At 43.1% G+C, this 20,079-nt stretch overlaps 1 protein-coding gene, 1 long non-coding RNA gene and 1 other non-coding gene across 3 annotated transcripts; 1 reads left to right on the forward strand and 2 right to left on the reverse strand.

The window, feature by feature from the left end:
• LOC110430722 lies at positions 11,073-11,752 on the forward strand. Its single transcript, XR_002448081.1, has 2 exons — positions 11,073-11,327; positions 11,555-11,752. It is a non-coding gene; the product is annotated as an uncharacterized LOC110430722 (long non-coding RNA).
• LOC8066904 (ruBisCO large subunit-binding protein subunit beta, chloroplastic) lies at positions 11,645-16,665 on the reverse strand. The gene is made up of 14 exons (XM_002437664.2): positions 16,527-16,665; positions 15,536-15,694; positions 15,312-15,437; positions 14,823-14,960; positions 14,404-14,742; positions 14,067-14,301; positions 13,820-13,989; positions 13,655-13,732; positions 13,471-13,542; positions 12,983-13,087; positions 12,786-12,878; positions 12,607-12,699; positions 12,073-12,196; positions 11,645-11,991 (listed from the first exon to the last, which is right to left on the reverse strand). Exons 2-14 carry the CDS (start codon positions 15,686-15,688, stop codon positions 11,978-11,980), a joined length of 1,740 nt encoding a protein of 579 aa, XP_002437709.1. The 5' UTR covers positions 15,689-15,694; positions 16,527-16,665; the 3' UTR covers positions 11,645-11,977.
• Positions 18,052-18,123, reverse strand: TRNAD-GUC. The gene has a single exon. It is a non-coding gene; the product is annotated as a tRNA-Asp (tRNA).

Below are 20,079 nucleotides of genomic sequence, written 5' to 3' on the forward strand. Positions count from 1 at the left end.
GTGAGATTCGACAGTTGTAGGTGGTTTAGGAGCTGTGTTTGGTGCTGCTGCTGCATCCATCCCGTTCCTGCATGCTTATTCTGCGTGAGTGAGCGAGTGAGGGGGTCCATGATCCATCGAAGAAGTGAGCTTTGCGCTGCTGCCCTTTACAGAGAAACCGTCTTGGATTCCAACGAGAGCGAAATGGAGCAGAAAAAGATTAGAAGAGGGGGGCTCCGGCCGGGCTCGGCTGGGCTGGGCAATGATGCCGGCAGCCGGCACGCCGCTTTCTCTTTCCCGGGCGGCCCTTTTGACTTGGAAGCCGGATTGCAAAAACCTCCCTCTCTATGGCTTTGGCCATGGCCCCCCCTACAAGTAGAATTATTTGGACAAAAGCCCCCGTCTTCCTCTGATCCACTCTCTCTCTCTCTCTCTCAGTCAGTCACAGACAGGCAGGGATAGAGAGAGAGCTTTTGCACTGCTAATGATATGCTGGCCATTGGCAAAGACAGCTGGTGTTGCTGTTCCCCAGGACCCCCAAAGCATCCCCCAGGCCCCCATTGATGGTTTGTTTTCTTCAGCGAAATCAATTCAAATCAAATGTATGTAAAAAAAAACAACTCACCCCTTGAGCTGAGCCTTGCCCCTCCCTCACCCAGCACCCAGCATCTGCATTGCAACAATCGTCCCTGCAGCTGTCAATCTCCATGCATCAATGCACTCACTAGCTAGTAGTACCAGTAGAACCATATTTAAAAGGTTGGATGGAGTAGTTTTATTTGTTCTTCCACTAGTAGTTAATTGGCTAACACAGGTTTGGTTGCTACTGCTGTTACAATGTGGCAGCTGGCGAGGCAGGTAATGTGCATGTGGGAGTTCGCTTCTTCCTGGGCTTTCTTTTATCCTTTTTGTTGGTAGAGATAATGACTTCCTCGGCTTAGCTTTGCACAAGGCTGAAGAGATCAAGGAATACAGTATATATATTGCAGAGCTTGCTTTCGTTTTCTACAGAAATTCGTTACATGGCATTTGAGCATCATAGAAATTGTTCCATGCATGCCATTTGATTGAGCACTATTTCTAGTGTGTGAGTGTGCGGTTCAGGGTCAGTCACTTCGCAGCAGGTGGACATTTTGAGTTGGACAAGCATTACATTGCTGGCTCTGGCTGGCTGCAATGATAGCTGCTAGGTCATGCGGCAGGGCACGTATCGGCCGGCGTCTCGCTGGAACCAACCCAACCAATGCAAGCAGCTGTGTGACAAGAAAGAACACTCGAAACAACCTTTGTTGTATAATCTACATCTACTTGGTATAGATGTATATATATTGGGGAACGAGAACATAAGTTGTTCAAATTTTAAACCAACAAGAGTCAAAACTATGCAACGGCCGTGTACACGCGTGCACTACCTCCTTGCAGATGACCCAAATGTGAATGAAACACTCTCAAACTTGAAGCCAACAAGCAGAGTCAAACCTACGCAACGGTTGTGTACTGCGTATCCTTCCTAGCAGGTGAGCTAAACGCGAAACACTCAAGAATTGGCAGGAAGTACAGTACAATCTGGCAATGCACTTGACGATCTCAACGCTGTATTCTTTTTTTTTTGTTAAAAGAGATAATAAAGAAAAAAGTAAAACTCAACGGATGTATTCTAAGGATGCATGATGCATGTACATGAGTGCAGTCAGGGGCCGGACCAATTCTTGGACTGCAGCTCAAGCACGCGCGTGTAGAATGCTCCGTCGTAGAGATACGGGTAGCTAGACGGGAAGATACGGCCAGGCCACAGGCAGGCAGAGGCGTAGTGCGTACAATGGTCCATTCCATGTTCCTCCTACACAGGTACAGGTGATATATAACAGGCTGCTCTACATCTACTACGACGTGGCCCCGCCCGGCCGTATTCTATTTGTCCTTTTCCAACGGCCACAACTGGCTGGCAGGAGAAGGGAAGGAAGGAAAGAAAGAGACGTTGTATTGTACTACTACTGTAACACAGCTCACTAGCTCTCAGCAGCACTCAGGTCAGGTGGTGCAATGCACCAAAATCTCCGTCCGTCCGTCCGTCGCGCAAATTAAAACATGTCCGAGAAGCTAGCTAGGATGGGATTTTCTCCGCATCTCGTATATCCGTAGCTAGCATAGCAAGGACTGGTTCGTCGTCCCGTCGGCCGGGTTGGCATTATTACACTACACTATGGCCTTGTTTAGTTCCCGATGTTTTCGCGACACTATAGCACTTTCGTTTCTTTGTGATAATTATTGTCTAATCATAGACTAACTAGGTTTAAAAGATTCGTCTTGTCAATTTCGACCAAACTATGTAATTAGTTTTTATTTTCATCTATATTTAATACTCCATGCATACGTCTAAAGATTCGATGTGACGAAGAATCTTGAAAATTTTTGAGTTTTTGGGTGGAAGTAAACAAGGCCTATATAAATTCCCGAAATCCTTGTAGCAACGACAACGTACAGTACAGTGGTTGAATGAGGGCAGACAAGCAGTATATGCGGTAGTATGTACAGCACCAAGGAGAACAAAAGAATGATGTGTGGAGACAGGTACGGTGGATGGATGCAATAGCTGTAGCAGAGCATTGCCATTGCAACGTCCGCAGTGGTTGTGTGTCGCATGGCCATGGCTGCCCTGCCTTGGAAGGAAGGAAGGTATATACTAACACTGCTGGCATGGTGGCTTGCGTTGGGTACGACGTTAGTTCAAGACAAGTCAGGCAAGCAGGCTCCATCTCTCCCACGTGTCGACGAGCAGGCATTTGGGAGGAAGAAGCAGGCAGATCGAGGGATCGAGTCCCGGTCCGGACTCTGAATGTGAAAGTGGCATTGCTGGCCACATAAGTATTGCTTTTGGCGAAAGGGTTTGCAGTTAGAGGAAGGTAATGTCACTCACGCATAATGATTGCATTGCATTTGCACTGCACTCCCGCATTGGTTGGGGTAGAGTAGATGCCGGATAATCTGGCAGCTCAGCTCAGCTAGGCGGGCCGCGGTAGGGGAAAAGCGGTGATGTCCGTATGGAGAGGAGAGGATACCACTACCAATACTTGACACCACCAAAGGACAGGACTGGACGGCGTGTGAATGTTAGATACGAGAGCTCTTGAATGCAACATTCCCCACTACTCCAGTCTCTCCAGGTCCTGGATTTCCATGAAATTCAGTGTTCTTTTTCTTCCTTATCCACTAGTATGGTTAGTGGATAGTACATGCAGTACCAGGAACGATATTAATTTTGGTCATAGGTTGAAGGGGAGTGTGTTGCGGACTGAGGAACCCAAAATGAAAAAGGCAAAAGGGCCAAAAGGTTAAGGTTCAAAGGCAAGGAGAAAAGAGCAAAAGAAGAAGAGATGTATACACAATATATATAATTTGCCAATCCGCAAGAGATGTTCCTCATACTTTTATCCTTTTTCCCTGCTGCCGCTAGCTTTGGCTCCTACCTATATTTTTTATTCTTTTATTTTAGGTGCTAGTATTTCGTTTCTTTCGCTCGTACTAGACCCGGTCTCACTCACACCTGCCCTTGTCTAATATACTAGTCCCCAACTCGTCTCCTACACTACACAGTAGTGGGAGCATCTTCTCAACTCAAAAGCCTTAGGCTGAGTTTAATTTTCATATGTAATGAGGTGATACACATCCAAATAAAAGATTGCATGCTATAGAAATTATTATTAAAAAAATCCCACGGGAAGTTTAATTTCCATATTATAAGGTGATACACATTCAAATAAAAGATAAAAAGAGAGATGAGTTTCATCTAATCATCTAGTCTAGATAATAAAACTAGCACGCATCATTTGTAGTGAGTGTATTGAAAACTAACTGAAACTCTACTATATAAGCATTTTGTTTCATCCCCATACAAAACACAGGATGAATTCTATCTCATAATAAAATAACACCATACAATACAATATTAAAAATATATATACTATGGTAGGCCTATATATAAGACTGAAAATAAAACGGTGCCTTGTAGCTGTAGGTTTTGTTCCCTGTCATTTACCCACACTTACATCCTCAACGGTTAGCTATTTAGCTAGCTAGATCTAACATGACAAAAAAAATAACAAAAAAATAATCACTATAAACAAATAACTGATCTATTTCATGTAGTCCAAAAATATATGAGAGAAGTACATAAATTCAACAATAGAAAAATATATTAAATAATTTTTTTATGTCTTTCACCTCCACGTCAACTGACTTCCGTTGCCCGCGCCCTTAGCAGCAGCACCGGCCGGACAGACACGGGGGCCTTGTTTAGTTCCAAAAAATTTTGCAAAATTTTTCAGATTCTCCGCCACATCGAATCTTTAGACACATGCATGAAGTATTAAATATAGACAAAAATAACAACTAATTGCATAGTTTGGTCGAAATTGACGAGACGAATCTTTTGAGTCTAGGTAGTCCATGATTTGACAATATTTGTCAAATACAAACGAAAGAGCTACAAAGTCGATTTTGCAAAATATTTTGGAACTAAACGAGGCCATATATATTTTACCGCGCGACGAGGAGAGGAGTAGACTCCAACAAATAATAACACTTTCGTTTGTATTTGACAAATATTGTCCAATTATGGACTAACTAGGCTCAAAAGATTCGTCTCGTCAATTTCAACCAAACTGTGCAATTAGTTTTTATTATCATCTATATTTAATACTCCATACATACGTCTAAAGATTTGATGTGACAGAAAAAATTTTACAAAATTTTTAAGAACTAAACAAGGCCTTATTTGTTGGAGTCTGATCTGGAAGGGCGTGTTGGGGCTCGGGAGCAGAGCAGGGGACGGGGCGCCTGGATCGGCTGCACCACTGGTCACACGCAACACGCGGCGGAGACGACCGGAGCGGGCCGCAGGCGTGCGAGCGCCGCTGCAAGCGGCTGCGGCTGCGGCTGCGGCTGCACGTCGACACGCCACGCCAGTACTAGTAGTATGCGGCAGCCAGCGAGCTGTGCCAGTTCACAGCTTTCCATGCACGGCCGGCCGGCCGTTGGGGTCTGGCATGACGTACGTGGTGAGTGTCTGAGTGAGTGGTGACTGGGGGTCTCCCTCCTCCAGTACCAGTCCTCCCCATGCTTCGCTAGTTCGCTGCCCCTGGGTAATGGCCGATTGGGACGCACGGACGCTTTCAAGGGTGTGTGTCGTCCGGCTGGGAAGCCGCGAGGAATGGCCGATTGGCCGTGGCCACCGCACCCACCCACCGCATGGATCGGATCGGCGCCGCCGCGCCGTCGGTGGCCTGGCCGTACGCAGCCGACTCGCAACTCCCTCTCCTCTCCTCTCCTCCCTTCTCCGTTGGACGGGACGGCGTTGCACTTGGCCAATATAACAGAATCCAAGACGCTAGTACTAGTCACGTAGTACGTACTACAGGTTAAACCAGACGGGACGTGCTCGGACGGACTCAGTGCCGCCAACGCTTGGCGCCAGGGCTGGAGTGGGAACTGGGACGGTAGCAGGAGCAGGTCTCGTGCACGCACGGCCTCAACTAATGCGTGGTGCTAATGCAGCATCTGTAGTAACCACCACTGGTACTGTGTGCACTTGCACAGTACAGGTACGACGGGAGCCTGGATTGGACGAGCAAAGCCGTATTCCCCCCGTTCTGCCCGACCTCGCTGGAATGCCATGCTCGGATGCTCCCAACTCTCAAGTGGCTGGCCGGCTCCGGTACCGGTGGCGTGATTCCGTGAAAAGGTCAAGGCTGGCCGAGACCCGAGACCGAGGCCGGGGCCGGGGACCCCCACTGGATTTGCCGTGCTGCTCGCCAGTCGCTAGGGTACTAGCCGCGTACCACCAAACTACTGCGGTGCTGCCACTGCCAAAAGATCGCAGCAGCAGGCCCCCCCTGCACTGCACCACAAACCGCCACGCACGCAGGAGCAGGGGGCATCCGATGTGTGCGCGTGAGCGGCCGGGAGTCATGTTCTATCCATTGCGCCTCCTCCACTCCAGTCCAGGCAAAATATATGCATGCGCTTCCAGACTCCAACGAAACCGAAAAACTACTCTCATACTGTGGTCTCCGTATACCACATTACCACTGGTCTCCGTACCACGTTTTCCAGAATCCAAACAACATGAAAATCGTATTTGAGGACGACATAAAGCGTGCGTTTTTGCTATTTACTGAAAACAAGTTAAGCATGTACGCATTCACGAAACGCATGCATTGCCTTGAGGTAGTGTCAACAGAGGCGACATGACAAATGACATGCGTACCTGGAGGCTGGAGTCCTAGACGGGTGTAGCAGAAAACAGAAATTGGGTTGCACTCGCACTGTACATCCTCTTCGATAGCCCATTATTGAAAAGAAATCCGGAGCACCTGCCCGGTTAGAATCCAAGGACCGGTGAGCGTGTGGAACGGTCAAAAAAGCTTGCAGGGGGGGAATCAGGCTTGCCTAGGTAGGCTAGGCACCAGAGTGCAGAGCTGGCCATTGGCTTACCGAGCATACGGGTGTTCAGGGCTTCAGGCTCTCCTCCACGGCCTCAACGACAACAACCACGCCAGAACTCAGAACCCAACAATGTCTTCGCCACCGGTGCAGCATGTCCCAGAAATCCAAGCATCGATAACGACCACTTGTTTTTGTTTCCCGAACAAGGTGGTTTAGCTGGACAGGTCAGAAAATAAACGAGGGTAAGAGCACAGCCTACATGTTTTCTTGAACTGAAGGCATCCGCATAAAACATATGCTAAGTTTGCATTTTGGTACACACTTGACTTATGTTTCTTTTTCTCAAGCAGATATAAGTGGCAGCAAAGTTAGTCCGGTTAGACGTGCCGGTAGCAATGTCTCAAACCATATGCACAGGGGGAAGTAAAAGGGAAAGATTGGTAACATATAGAACATTTGCAACAAATATTATTATGGGCGGTAGTCAATTTAAAATAAAATAAAATGAGTTATAGGTACCGGTAACCAGAACCCAATTATATAATGGCATACCTTAGTAGGGCCAATAATTCCACCAGCCATCAAGTCCTCGTACTTTCCAGCACTATATACCATACTTCAAATCGCCACTAGCAGAACCCCTGATTGCAAAGATATTTTTCAGATCTTATATGCACAAGCTGCAAAACCCATCAACGAGAAGGTATTGAACCTTATCAATGCCAAGTTGATAGTGCATCAACTGCCATTAACGCAAGCATCTTATTTGAAATCAATTTAAGCAGATAGCTCAGAGCCTTCTTTGAAATCTCAGTCCCAACCTACAGAAGGAAATATGATTTATTAGTTGACCAACACACATTTATAATATTTCAGTATTTGGTGGCTACAAACATAACTTACACCTAAAGATAAACATGAACTGGTAAAATAATAGCTTTGATGAGTTTAGACATGATGACTCCCTTCTCCTACCTTCTGCTTATCATTCTCAAGAGATTCTATGATGGAATCAACTTTTGATGCCAGCCTCAAAAGAGTAGTCATCATCAATGTCAATCCCCTATTCAACAGCTGCCTAACAAGAAAGCAAGTAGCAAATAAGCAACATGAACTACTATATACAAACAAAGCTGCTTAAACAGTTAATACATTGCTACAGCACATCAGGCCCCAGAAACTGAATGCACAGCAAGTACGGTGGTTGAAGATGCATTTTTTTGGCATCCAGAGTATCTTCTTCCTTCCATCTATTTTCTGTCAGCCCAATTAGTTCCTTCTTTGTAATCGATGATAGCTGAAAAGGATGGTGTGACAGACCAGCATCCTGAACCAGACATGCCTGAATAACAGCAAGTCCCGCGCAACTACTGTTTCTCATATTCCACTATTCCAGCTCAGCAGTATGAAGGGTAAGATTAACATAAAGTATTAATCAAGACATACTTATCCTAGAGACAAACACAACAAAGAGGCCAAAACTTTATCAAACTGGAGCTATGGAAAACCACAACATGCAGGTCACGAGATAAATACCAAGCAAATCATGCATCAATTCATTTCCTGATCTGCATGGCCCTTTTGTTCACTTCATGTTTGCTGCCATCACCCAATTGCCATCACCTGTTGTTTTATTGTTCCTACACTTTATCTAGGATTCTAGGCATAACCTGACTTCTGCTATGATGGCAGTGGTTGTACAAGTAATGAGTTTCAAGGTTAGGAGATTATCACCATTGCACTCTTCTATATAAAATTAAATCATACAGTTCAACAGTCAGAGTAGGTATCATACTGTTGTGCTGTTGAAATCAGAAACCTTGTTATGCGGTGTTGAAGTGATTACTACAGAAACAGAGCCAAACGATAGGCATGCAGAGATCAGAAACCTTGTTAAGAACAGAGCATATATATACATAACACATTTTTTTTAGTTCACAATGTTGAGCTTTCTCTGTTTCTCTACAACTATCTGCACCAGATTGCCTCTAACAGCAACTACTAACACCTGCAAAAAGTAGGTTTTGTTTCTCTTTTATACCTACAGATGATACAAATAATGTATTGTCTTTTACCCCAAAACCAATCATCTCATCCCAGCAAAATCACTGGTCCTAGCAGCTGCTTGCCTGTAGCTCCAATATCTTTTTACTTGATTCTAGAGTGAACCCTATTGCAATGTGGAAATGTCGATTTTAAACTTCTGACCGGGATCACAGTTAGCTGAAAGATCTAATGTTCATCTGAAGTATAGAGGTTCAACTCAAATCATCATTATAGTTGTAACAAGCCATGATGGTACCACTCGACTCTTTAAGATAGATAGACAGTCATTTGTAAAATCTAATATAGATTTAGGGACACAATATAAGCAGAAATTTATGGAGAGATAAACCAAGAAGAAAACCAAACTACAAATGTAACTGATGCAATCTCAGTGTCAAGACTCAAGAACAATTCAATTGTAAGGAAAAAAATGAAGAATTCATGTACATTGTCTCACCCTGTATGGTCATCTCTACAATTGAACAACCCACTAACCCACCAGTGCTCTAGTGAGTAGTACATTAAACATAATATAGCAATATGCCCAGAAGTTGTGGTAATATTTAGCTATTGTGGAAGGCATACCACCCTATGTGCAGCGTGTCCTATCAGAAGAGTGCGTAGCTTTTTCTTTTTTTACTTTGAGAGGGCTAACTGCTAAGCATAACATTAACAACTTTAGGTAAACCTTGCACAGTTTCAGCCCAAGAGTAAGTCTAGAAGGTCTGCAAGCTTATCGCCACCAGTCTAACATCAAAACAAACCATTCAGCATAGCAAACCAAAGTGCTGAATCAGTATGCCATTATAAGAAACATCAGGTTAGTTAACTCACAGGCAGTTTCTTGACAGCCAACCCATCCGTGTTGAAATGCTATTCCTTATCAGCACTGACTAAAAGCACTTGTAATAACCAGGTCAAAGGTTAAAACTAATGATTGTTGCCCTATTGCAGAAGGCAGATAATGTCAATTAACAGCTGCACTGCAGATTCAACAATATGTAGGAGAAAAGTCAGGGAGCTGCATTGGGATGGCCTACAGTAGCAGCTGAAGAAAGGATTTGATTTGATACTTGCAATAAATGAAAGCACTTATCTCAATGGTTAAACTTAAAAATTCAGTGATCACAGGGAGAATACTCATTCAAAATATATTTGGACATGCAAATGTATTGAGAAAGAAGAAGAGAATAAAACCAAGCTACATAATCGAATTTCACGGCCAAGCGAACAATTTGACAAAAATGTAAGTAAACTTTGGTGCATTGCCTCAATCTAACCAAGGATAGTCATGTCAGCTACTGAACCTGCTAATGAGGTAGTACCAGTATAAGTCAATACTCCAGATTTCGTTCCAAAAAGAAAGACACTATAGCCTAACATGCAGGCCCCACCTGGGTACTCTCTGGTCAAACCAAACCATCCATATGAATTTGCATCCACTTATTGTATGGTTATTTTGATCATTTGCCGATAGCACTAATCTCTCCCTCAACTTCTACATTGATTTTATTTGTGGGATCATGGAAATTGTAGATACAAGGTAGTTATCGTGGTAGGTTTGCGATCCAAGAGTGAATCCAACTTTCTCTCAAGTATAACATGGCACGCTTACAAATTACGATCCAAGAGTGAATCCAACAAGTACAGCAAGAAAATTCACACAAGCATCACATAAAAGCAAGCCAATCAGCATTTCTTCTAAAAAAAGCAAGCCAATCAGCATTTCTTCTAAGAAAAAGAAAGCCAATCAGCATAGTAAACTGTAACGCTAGACTCACTCTACCATTATGAAAACGATCACTTGTAGCTTCTTGATAGCCAACATTTCCCTGTTGAGACACAATTATTTAATTAGACACGCTAGCTGTCTCAGTAAGACCACACGAGGGAGCAAGGTGGCAAAGCCAAAGGCCCAATTCATAACTGTCGGACTGTTGCAGATAGTATCACTGAAACGCCACTGCAGATTCAAATTTGACAGCACATGTTTGTTCAAAGAAGAAAAGGTTAGGATCCATTCAATACCTGACTTGCCCGAAAATATGAAGCGTGCATCTAAAGGCCTAAAGTTAAACATCTATCTCAGTGGTTACTGGGGACAACACAAGGGATATGCAGGTGAATGGTCCACAGTTAAATCATGTTCAGAAGCACACGGACACCAACTCATACAGTAACCGCCATGGCATTTCTCTGTTACTACTTATGGGTCAGCCAGCGGATCAACAAGGAAGGCGCAATCCAGCGTATCCATTCCAACACCAGGTATGCAAACCCAACTTAGTGAGGCTAATGAATAATCGCGCGGTCGTACAGCGGCGGGGATGCATATGCTGATATGCAAAAACTGCAAACCTCACCCCTCCAATCAAACGATGCCGCTTGGACCTCCAAAATCCCCTGGAAAAAAAACTTCGCCAAATCTCACGCGCTGAATCAGCTGCGCTTATCAAATAACCACAAGCCCACAGCGAACCGATCGGCCGCGTACCCGCGCCGGCGACTCGTGCATCCGATTCGAATCGCAACTGCATGCGAGACCACAACTCGATGGAACGGAAATTCACGGGAGTCAGGGTGTTAAGGAGGGGAGGGGTACCTGCACCCGCGCGCGATGAAGCAGGGACGGACGAGCTAGGGTTTAGAAGCGCGGGGTGAATGAGCCGGCAGGGGACGGGGTCGGGGGGAAGTGGAAGGAAGACGCGGCGGGAGTTTTCGCGGGGTTCCTCCTTTCCTTGCGCGACAAGGACGACGGCTTTCCCCCATTTTTTCACTGACAAGTGGGGCCCGGAGAACCTCGCGCCACAAGCCCCCGATTGACAAAAGAGGACGTTCACGTTCGAACGCACTCAAATGTGTGGGCCCTCTCGATTCCTCTTGTTTGCCAACAAGTTTTGAGGATCTCTGTTTCAAATTCAAATTATAGGACGCAGGGCTAGCAACTATTTCAAATTTATACATGCTTTGGTGATGTATTGTAAATTGGTACTGACATATTATAAAAAGTGTAACTGATGGTCACAAAATATATACTTCTACTGACTTTTCCCAATACTAATACTGTCTTTTATGAACATAACAGATCGGAGCTGTTCATCAAATCAAAAAAGCTTGGAAAATATGTAATGCTCCCCGAGACAACTCCAGCATAGCAGTTTCAAAATCAGTTTCAAAACTTTCAATGCAGCACAAACACTTGTATTGCCAGGCACATTTTAAATTTGTGTTTTAGTCGTGTGCAAACTGCATTCATTCAACATAGCTGCAATCAGTTACAAAATCTCTCAGCAATTTCTGCTTGATTTAGCTGCTGTCCTGATGCAGTTTACATCACAGATTTGGGGCTACAGATCCTCCCCTTATTTTCACCTTTTGGCCGTACAACAAACTCACATTTTTATCTGAAACTACCTGGACCCGACGTCTCGCCTACCAAAAAATAATATGGTGATCACCTTCGTCCCATGGGGCAACTGCGGCTTGGCCATATCATCTCATCACTTCATCAGTATCCATAGCCTGGGCATGGCAGACACAGCAAAACGGTTAGAACATGCAACGGAAGTGGAAAGAACTAGCATCAATGGCAGTGTCAGTTACCAGAGTTGTCCATCGGGTTAGCGAGGGGCGCGGCCTCCGGCTCCTTGATATCGACGACCACAACATCTGATGTCAGGAAGGTCTTGGCCACCGATGCGGCATGCTCCAAGCAGCATCTCACCACCTGCAACACAGCAACAGTTCATGGCGGTTTGAGGTTTTATTCCAGGAAAAGAAATATCAAACCAGTCAGGAATTGTTCCTCTAAAAGAAGTTACCAAAGACTGGTAGGGAAGAGAGCTGTAACAATCATAGCGCCAACATTGTGCAAGGACTGATGTTTTCAGTTTTACCGGCTATTGCTGCTGATTTACCCATGGCAGTTCCCAAGTTCTTTTAGATCCATTTGAGGTTAGGTTACATTAAAGAATAGTGCTATGAGCTAAAAAGGTAATGAACTCGACAGATTGGTTATGGCAATGAAGTGAAGACCAATGGTAGGGAACAAGCATTGATGACTAAACTTGCAAGATCAACTAACTACTAGTAGTATTCAAGCAGACAGATAGAAAAGCCATAGGGCTAGGGCCGAACCTTGGTGGGGTCAATGATACCAGCAGCCATCAAGTCCTCGTGCTGTCCAGTAGCAGCATTGTAACCATACTTGAAGTTATCGTTAGAAAGGACCTGGTGCACCAAACATTTTACATAAGATTCAGATCCATGCCATGAACTGTGGTACATGCGTGAGATTTTCGGTAAACAAACTGTACCTTCTCAGTGACAACGCTGCCATTGACACCAGCGTTTTTAGCAATCAATTTAAGTGGGTAGCTCAGGGCCCTTCTTACTATTTCAGCTCCAACCTAATGGCAGTTCAGCATGTCAGTTATACTTGAACCTATAACGGCTGCGCTCTGTAGCCTCCTCTTCAAAATGAATATTAATGGATTACAGATTTTGTTTTCACCTTCTGCTCATCATTCTCCAGTGTATCTTTGATGGCATCGACTTTAGCTGCAAGCCGCAAAAGAGTGCACCCTCCACCAACAACAATACCTTCCTCAACAGCAGCCTGTGAAGAGAAAGAAACAATTTTAGTGATATATGTAACCGAAAGGAAATTCAGCAGAACAATGTAGAATGCTGCAAGAAGCAAGAAGGAATATTGACCAATTCTTACTTCCTCCAATCACAGATACAAGTCAATCTAGGTCTGTTCTAAGAAAAATAACCATGATCCATAATATCTAAAATTTTGTATAGATTGACAACAAAATTTATCTTTTGTGAAAACTACTTTTACAATCTATAATTTTTTCATTCAAGATTATATATCAATACACATGTGGGGTCAGAGTTGGAAAAGTTGCACTTAGAACAAACCTAGATGTTGTGATCATATCTGGCAAATACAAACCTGGCAGCACAAAATGGTTAATTACTCCAACAACTTACCTTAGTTGCATTTAGGGCATCCTCAACTCTCAACTTCTTCTCTTTTAGTTCAGTTTCTGTTTGTGCTCCCACCTGTCAGGCCACACCAGACATGAATTATAGTTATCCACCATACTTACAACATTGAATTGATGAAAAGAGTGTTGAACAAATAACATATTGCGATCTGTGTACTGGACATTACCTGAATGACAGCAACACCACCAGCAAGCTTAGCTATCCTCTCATTGAGCTTTTCCTTTTCATATTCTTGTTCTGCTGCCTGCAAATTAGGTTCATAAAAAGAGAGTTTCAGACTTTCACCTGAGCAGTAAAATAAAGTGAGCAAGAGAACATGAAAAAGTCAGACCTCAATCAGATTTTTAATCTGCGCAACCCTTTTAGTAACTTCTTCCTGGGTGCTGCCGTCACCAACAATTGTTGTTGACTCTTTGGTAAGAACAACCTTTGCAGCTGTTCCAAGGACTGATTTGTCAGCCTTGTCAAGTGACAGCCCAACTTCATCTCTGATTACAGTTGCTGCAGACACGAAGAATGCTTATAAATAAGGAGCATAGATGATCATAAGGATGCTTTAGAACAGAAGTTTAGCTAACCTCCAGTAAGGATGGCAATATCATCCAAGTACTGAGTCTTGCGCTCTCCAAAACCAGGGGCTTTGATGGCAGCAATCTTCAATGATCCTCTAAGCTTGTTGACAACAAGAGTAGCAAGAGCCTCCTGCTCAATATCCTCAGCAATTATCAGGATTGGGTATGCACCTCTGATGGCTTCTTCCAAAACGTTGATAAGATCCCTTGCATTGGTGATCTTCTTGTCAACCAAAAGAAGCTGAACAATGAAGATGAAAGACGGTAGCATTAATACTCTGAAACAGGAAAGCAATAAACAGCAAAAAAAATCAAATTGATATCTCAGATTTCCCATGTTTACCTTGCAGTTCTCGTACTCGGCAGACATTTTCTCACTGTCTGTTACAAAGTAGGGAGAGATATAACCACGGTCAAACTGCATTCCCTCCACAACATAGAGAAAGTTCTCAGAACTCCTTCCCTCTTCAAGGGTAACCACACCCTTCCGACCAACCTTGCTCATGGCCTCTGCTATCATGTTACCGATTTCATAGTTGTTGCCAGCACTAACTGCAGCAACATCTGCAAGCTCGCTATCTTCAACATCCTTGGACAACTTACGTAGTTCTTCAACTAGTGCTTTCGCTGTTTTCTCAATACCACGAGTAATCTGAACAGGATTAGCACCAGCTGCCACAACCTGGACAAGAGAGTATTTAGCTTAACAAGAATTCATCGTTCAAATATACAAGTAGCAAAAAATTTAGGATAGTGGCACACCTTAACACCCTCAGCAATCAGTCCCTGAGCAAGGACCACGGAGGTGGTTGTCCCATCTCCAGCTAGATCATTGGTCTTAGCTGCAGCTTGCCTGACCAATTTAGCTCCAATGTTTTCCACAGGGTCCTCCAGCTCAACCTACAGAATAACAATTATTACTTAGATTCAACATGAACTTAAAAAAGATTATAGTACCTGCATGATAACCCACAAACCTTCAGAATAGACTCCATCCATTAACAAAAAAACAATATTTTGCAATAGTCACTATGACATTATGGTAAAATTAAATGGTGCCATCATCAATATTGTATATACATGTAACAAGTATATGCTTCTGTTGATCCTTTATAGTTTATGCATGAAATGAGTCATAAAAACATGGCCTGCAAAACATGTATGACAAGAATGAAAAAAATAGACAGTGTTATGTAATTTATTAGCTAGCAAGCAAATTCTAGGTACAACCATGATTACATTGCACTGTACCTCTCTTGCAACTGTAACACCATCGTTAACAATCTTAGGAGAGCCATACTTGCTCTCCAAAACGACATTCCTTCCCTTTGGTCCAAGTGTAACTCCAACTAGGTCTGCAAGCTTATTGACTCCAGTCTGAAATATAGAGAGAACCAATTAGGCCTGGTTAAGGGTCAACAGCACATCATCATATATCATTAATAAATAGAGTGCCAGACAGCTGTGAAGCTCACCTGGAGCTTCTTGATAGCTGAGCCATCCTTGTTGAAGTACAGCTCCTTGGCTGCTTTTACTCTGAAGTTAGCCCTCCTCTGAAGGCGCACATTCTTCCCTGCTGGAGCAGCCATAAGGCCAACTGTAGAAGTGGCACCGAATGTCGAAGCCATGTCTACCTGTGCAGCAGGAATTACATTAGCATGATAAAAAACAATTGAAGTAAACATATAATCCATAACCTGACCATCTCGCAAGCAGGAACTAACAGAAGCACATTTTGACCAAACATGAGAACACACACATATCAGTACCTAACCAAATTGCATGGCAGATTACACACTGCTGCAGACATTCGCTATCTCTGATGCAAATGGAATTATGGAAAAGGACACACACATATACACACATGACCACAACTTCAAATTCAGGTGCTATTCACACACTCCAGCAATTTTGACAACTTCTATAACAATTTAATGGTAGCCCAACATACATACAATTGCTAGAATCTTCGTTTTTTCCCGCTACCCAAGTGGCAAAGCATACAGCGCATGTACATATACAGTGGCAGAGAAATGAAACAGGTGAATCCCAATCCACCACACCAACAGTCAATCCATTGAGCATGAACCGTAGAGACCTCTAAAACTCCATGTTAAGCTAAGTACAGCAGCACGTCGTCACACGAGTACAGACCCCGCGAGATTCACGAGGCCCGAAGCCCCCAACTGCCCCCCAGCATTTGGGTGAAACTAGCTCTAGAAGACAACAACACGCCGCCCATCACATCCCAAACCCACGCGCCACCATCTACACGGACAAACACGAACCACCTCGCGCCAAAACTCATGACCCACCGACCCACCCAACTGAAGCTGCGCAGGCATCCAGTTCCACTCCCACCCCAATCCTCAGACCAACGGCAGCTAAACCCCGCCGAGAACGCGGAGAATCCTCGAATTAGAGAGGGCGGGGAAGGAGCCGCGGGAGCTCGGGCTGGGAACTCACCTTGCTGCGCTTGCGGATGGATTGGAGACGGAGGGGATCGCGGAGGCGGAGGAGAGGATAAGGCTGGCGGCCTCGGGAGGGGTCGGGTTGGGTCGCAGCTGCGTGTTGTGAAGGGGTTTGCGGACGTGCGGGATAGAGGGGAAGGGATGAGGTGTTAAATAATAACACGCCAGGGTTTAGCAGGGGTGCTGCACATTTGCGTATACACCCCTCGTATTGTGCGTACTTGGTGAAGAGCTGGTGTACACTTGCCTACTTCGTTCAGTCACTCGGTGAGCACTTAGGCGCTAGATGCAGCCAAACGGCCAAAACTTTTGGAGAAATGAGCACTTTCTGAAAAAATAGATCTAAATAGGAGCTTGTAAAACTTGGCTGTAAAGATTTGAAATTTGTGACCCTGGAGCCCCAAAACTGTGTAAACTTGCTTAAGGACCCGTATCTTGTGTGTTGCAGACCAAAAAATTTGAGAAGCATCTAAACACCTATTTGAATATAAAGTTTACAGCCAAAAGTTTTGGGATGTAAAGATTTAGAATCTAAACAGGCCCTTAGTCAGTTTGGTTTGAAAAGAGTTTGAGTAGTGTCATCGTATCTGTGATTAGATTTGGTTTTCATAACTAGCTAACTAGTATGGTTTACAAAAAGTGTGGAGAACATTCATTTAGACATGTCAAACTAGGAAAATAAAACTAAGCATGTAACTTGCTCTTCCCTCCGGTCAATCGCTCTGAACATTGGCTATAAGTTTTTTTTATGTGTGTGTGAGAGTTAAGTTCCATTGCATTAGAATATAATACAAATAGATTTGATCAACAATACAGTTTATGAAAATATGGCTTTGTTATATGTTATAAATTAGTGACTAAGTTTTGAAATTGCTAGCTCCCAATGATTTAACATTGAGACAAGTACATATAAAACCGTGGTTTACACAATTTTCTAACATTTGTAGCACACAACATAAGTAAAAAACGGTAATAAGCTTGAAGCTAGCACATTTTTATAGTAACAGTGGTGATCTATACTCTAAAGTAGGAATTTATATCTAAGAAGCATTATTGGCGCGCGCACGCACATACAGTAATAATATTTGACGAATCAAAATGTGTTCAGCTAGAGCTAGGCTTAGGACATGACATGAGGCATGGATGTTCCCGCATAATTGATGGATTAATTAGCTATATATACATACAGGAGGATGCCAATCCGTAAAATGAGACAATCATAGGGTGCTGTTCGCGAAACTGCACCATTTTAGATACGGACACACGGTGGGTCTCGAGCGCAGCAGCCTCGACCGTTGTGGAAGTGTCTAGAAGCAAAGCAGCACCAACCATCAACCAAAGCCACCGGATGCGTGTCTTTTTTTTTTTTGGTCGGTCAAATGGGCCTAGCTAGGCTCTGGAAGAGTATATGGACTTGTAAATTCGGGCCGAAAGCTAAGGTATGGCCTGCTCGCTAGAGCCTGGGCCTGGGCTCGGCTGAGAAGGTACAGACGGCGACCCAAAAAAAAAGGACAAAATATCGCCGTTGCCGGGGATCGAACCCGGGTCACCCGCGTGACAGGCGGGAATACTCACCACTATACTACAACGACTTCGGTGCCAAGAGTTTCTGCATTTTCTTTATTGTATGTGTCAACTCGGTCTTATTGAACACGACAACGCCAGTTATGAATGGATATTTGTGGTGTGATTCATTTGTCTGCTCTCTGCCGGACCCAAATCTTGCAATGGTATAGTAGGGATTAGAGTAGTGACATGACATTGTAGAATCCAGTGACATACGATAGGTTAAAAAGTACTTCCTCCGTTTTAAAATAACTCTCGTTTAGTTTCTCCAAAAACAACTTTGACAAAATATATATTAAAAAATATTAATATTTATAATATATAATTGGTATCATTAGAAAGATATTTGAATCTAATTTTTTTAATAAATTTATTTAGAGATATAAATGTTACATGTATTTTCTATAAATCGAGTTAAACTTGTGACACGATAAATAAATTGGAACAGAGGAAGTAGGTGTAATCCAGTGAAAATAGCACATGACTCCTCAGGATTATCAATTTTCAATACATTATTTAGATGTGCTACTAAAAGTTTAAGACTAGAACCTAGTGATAGTTGTATATATTATGCAGATGGCGAAGGGACAGGCGGGCAGATGGGATCACAACCAGGGCACTCGGCCTGGCATACATGCAACCCGTAGTAACACCATCGTGTCGGTTTTTGCGTCAAGCAACAATAGCACACATCTCGGCCACACTGACGCTCGATACAAAATTTTAATGACACTTTATTCTGACTTGCCGTTGTGTTGGTGAGAATATACGCCAGGCTCCTTTCAGATCCAACATTGAGCTCCTGCTGAGGACGAGCTGTTTGATTCCATGTTCATGAAGTATATATGAGAATATGGATAAAAAATCAAGGACAAGTATTAGTTGATAATGAGACACTTACATTGCACAGCGAATGCAAAGATGACTGGCAGTATATATAGATAAACACACACATAGCGACATGAGTATAGAAACTCATCACGTTTCGTATACTGTTTGTAATTTTTATTGTACCCTTCTATTTGTTAGCCCAAGATGAGTTATATTAATTTTATATTTATTATGCCTCTATACGGACAACTAGATTTATCGCCCCCAGTGAAATGCCCACCAGCTCGGTCTCCTAGTGCTCGAGAAAATCCTGGTTGTGCGATGCCAAACTTATGAAGAAATCGGAAAGCAAAAATTGATTAGTGCTAATTAGAATATAGTGTACCAATTAATACAAGTAGTAATTACTGCATCCATTTTTATTTTCTGACCATACTTTATTTCCTTAGGACAAATAGATAATTAGTCTATTTATATTCCATTCACATATGCGATCTAAAAGTATTGTCATATGCAAGCATATTTCTTAATATGAATTATCTTAATAAGAAAAATACTTGCATATGACTTTATTTTTGGATCACATTTGTAAATGAAATATTAATATACCAATTATCTGTTTGTCCTAACTCCTAACTGAATAATTATATGATCAGAAAAGATAAATGGATGCACTAGTTACTACCTACGTACACTATATTCTAATCAGCACTAATCAATTTTTTCTTTCCAATTTACCTCTATTCATAAGTTTGGGGTGGCCCAACCGGGATTTTCTCGAGCACTACAATACAAAGTGGAGAGCTAGTTGGTGGGCATTCACTAGGAACCATAAATCTAGTAGTCAATGCAGGGCCACAATTTTCGTTTGTTTAGTTCCGAAAAGATTTCGGATTTCGGTACTGTAGCATTTTCGTTTGTTTGTGACAAATATTATCCAATTATGGACTAACTAGTATCAAAAGATTCGTCTCGCGATTTCCAACTAAATTGTGTAATTAGTTTTTGCTTTCGTCTATATTTAATGCTTCATGCATGTGCCGCAAGATTCGATGTGACAGAGAATCTTGAAAACTTTTTGCTTTTTGGGGTGAACTAAACAAGGCCTAAAGGAAATTAATATTAACTCCCGGCATGGCTCTTCTTGAAAT

The sequence above is a fragment of the Sorghum bicolor genome, chromosome 10 (genome assembly GCF_000003195.3).
Source record: "Sorghum bicolor cultivar BTx623 chromosome 10, Sorghum_bicolor_NCBIv3, whole genome shotgun sequence".
Lineage (NCBI taxonomy): Eukaryota > Viridiplantae > Streptophyta > Magnoliopsida > Poales > Poaceae > Sorghum > Sorghum bicolor.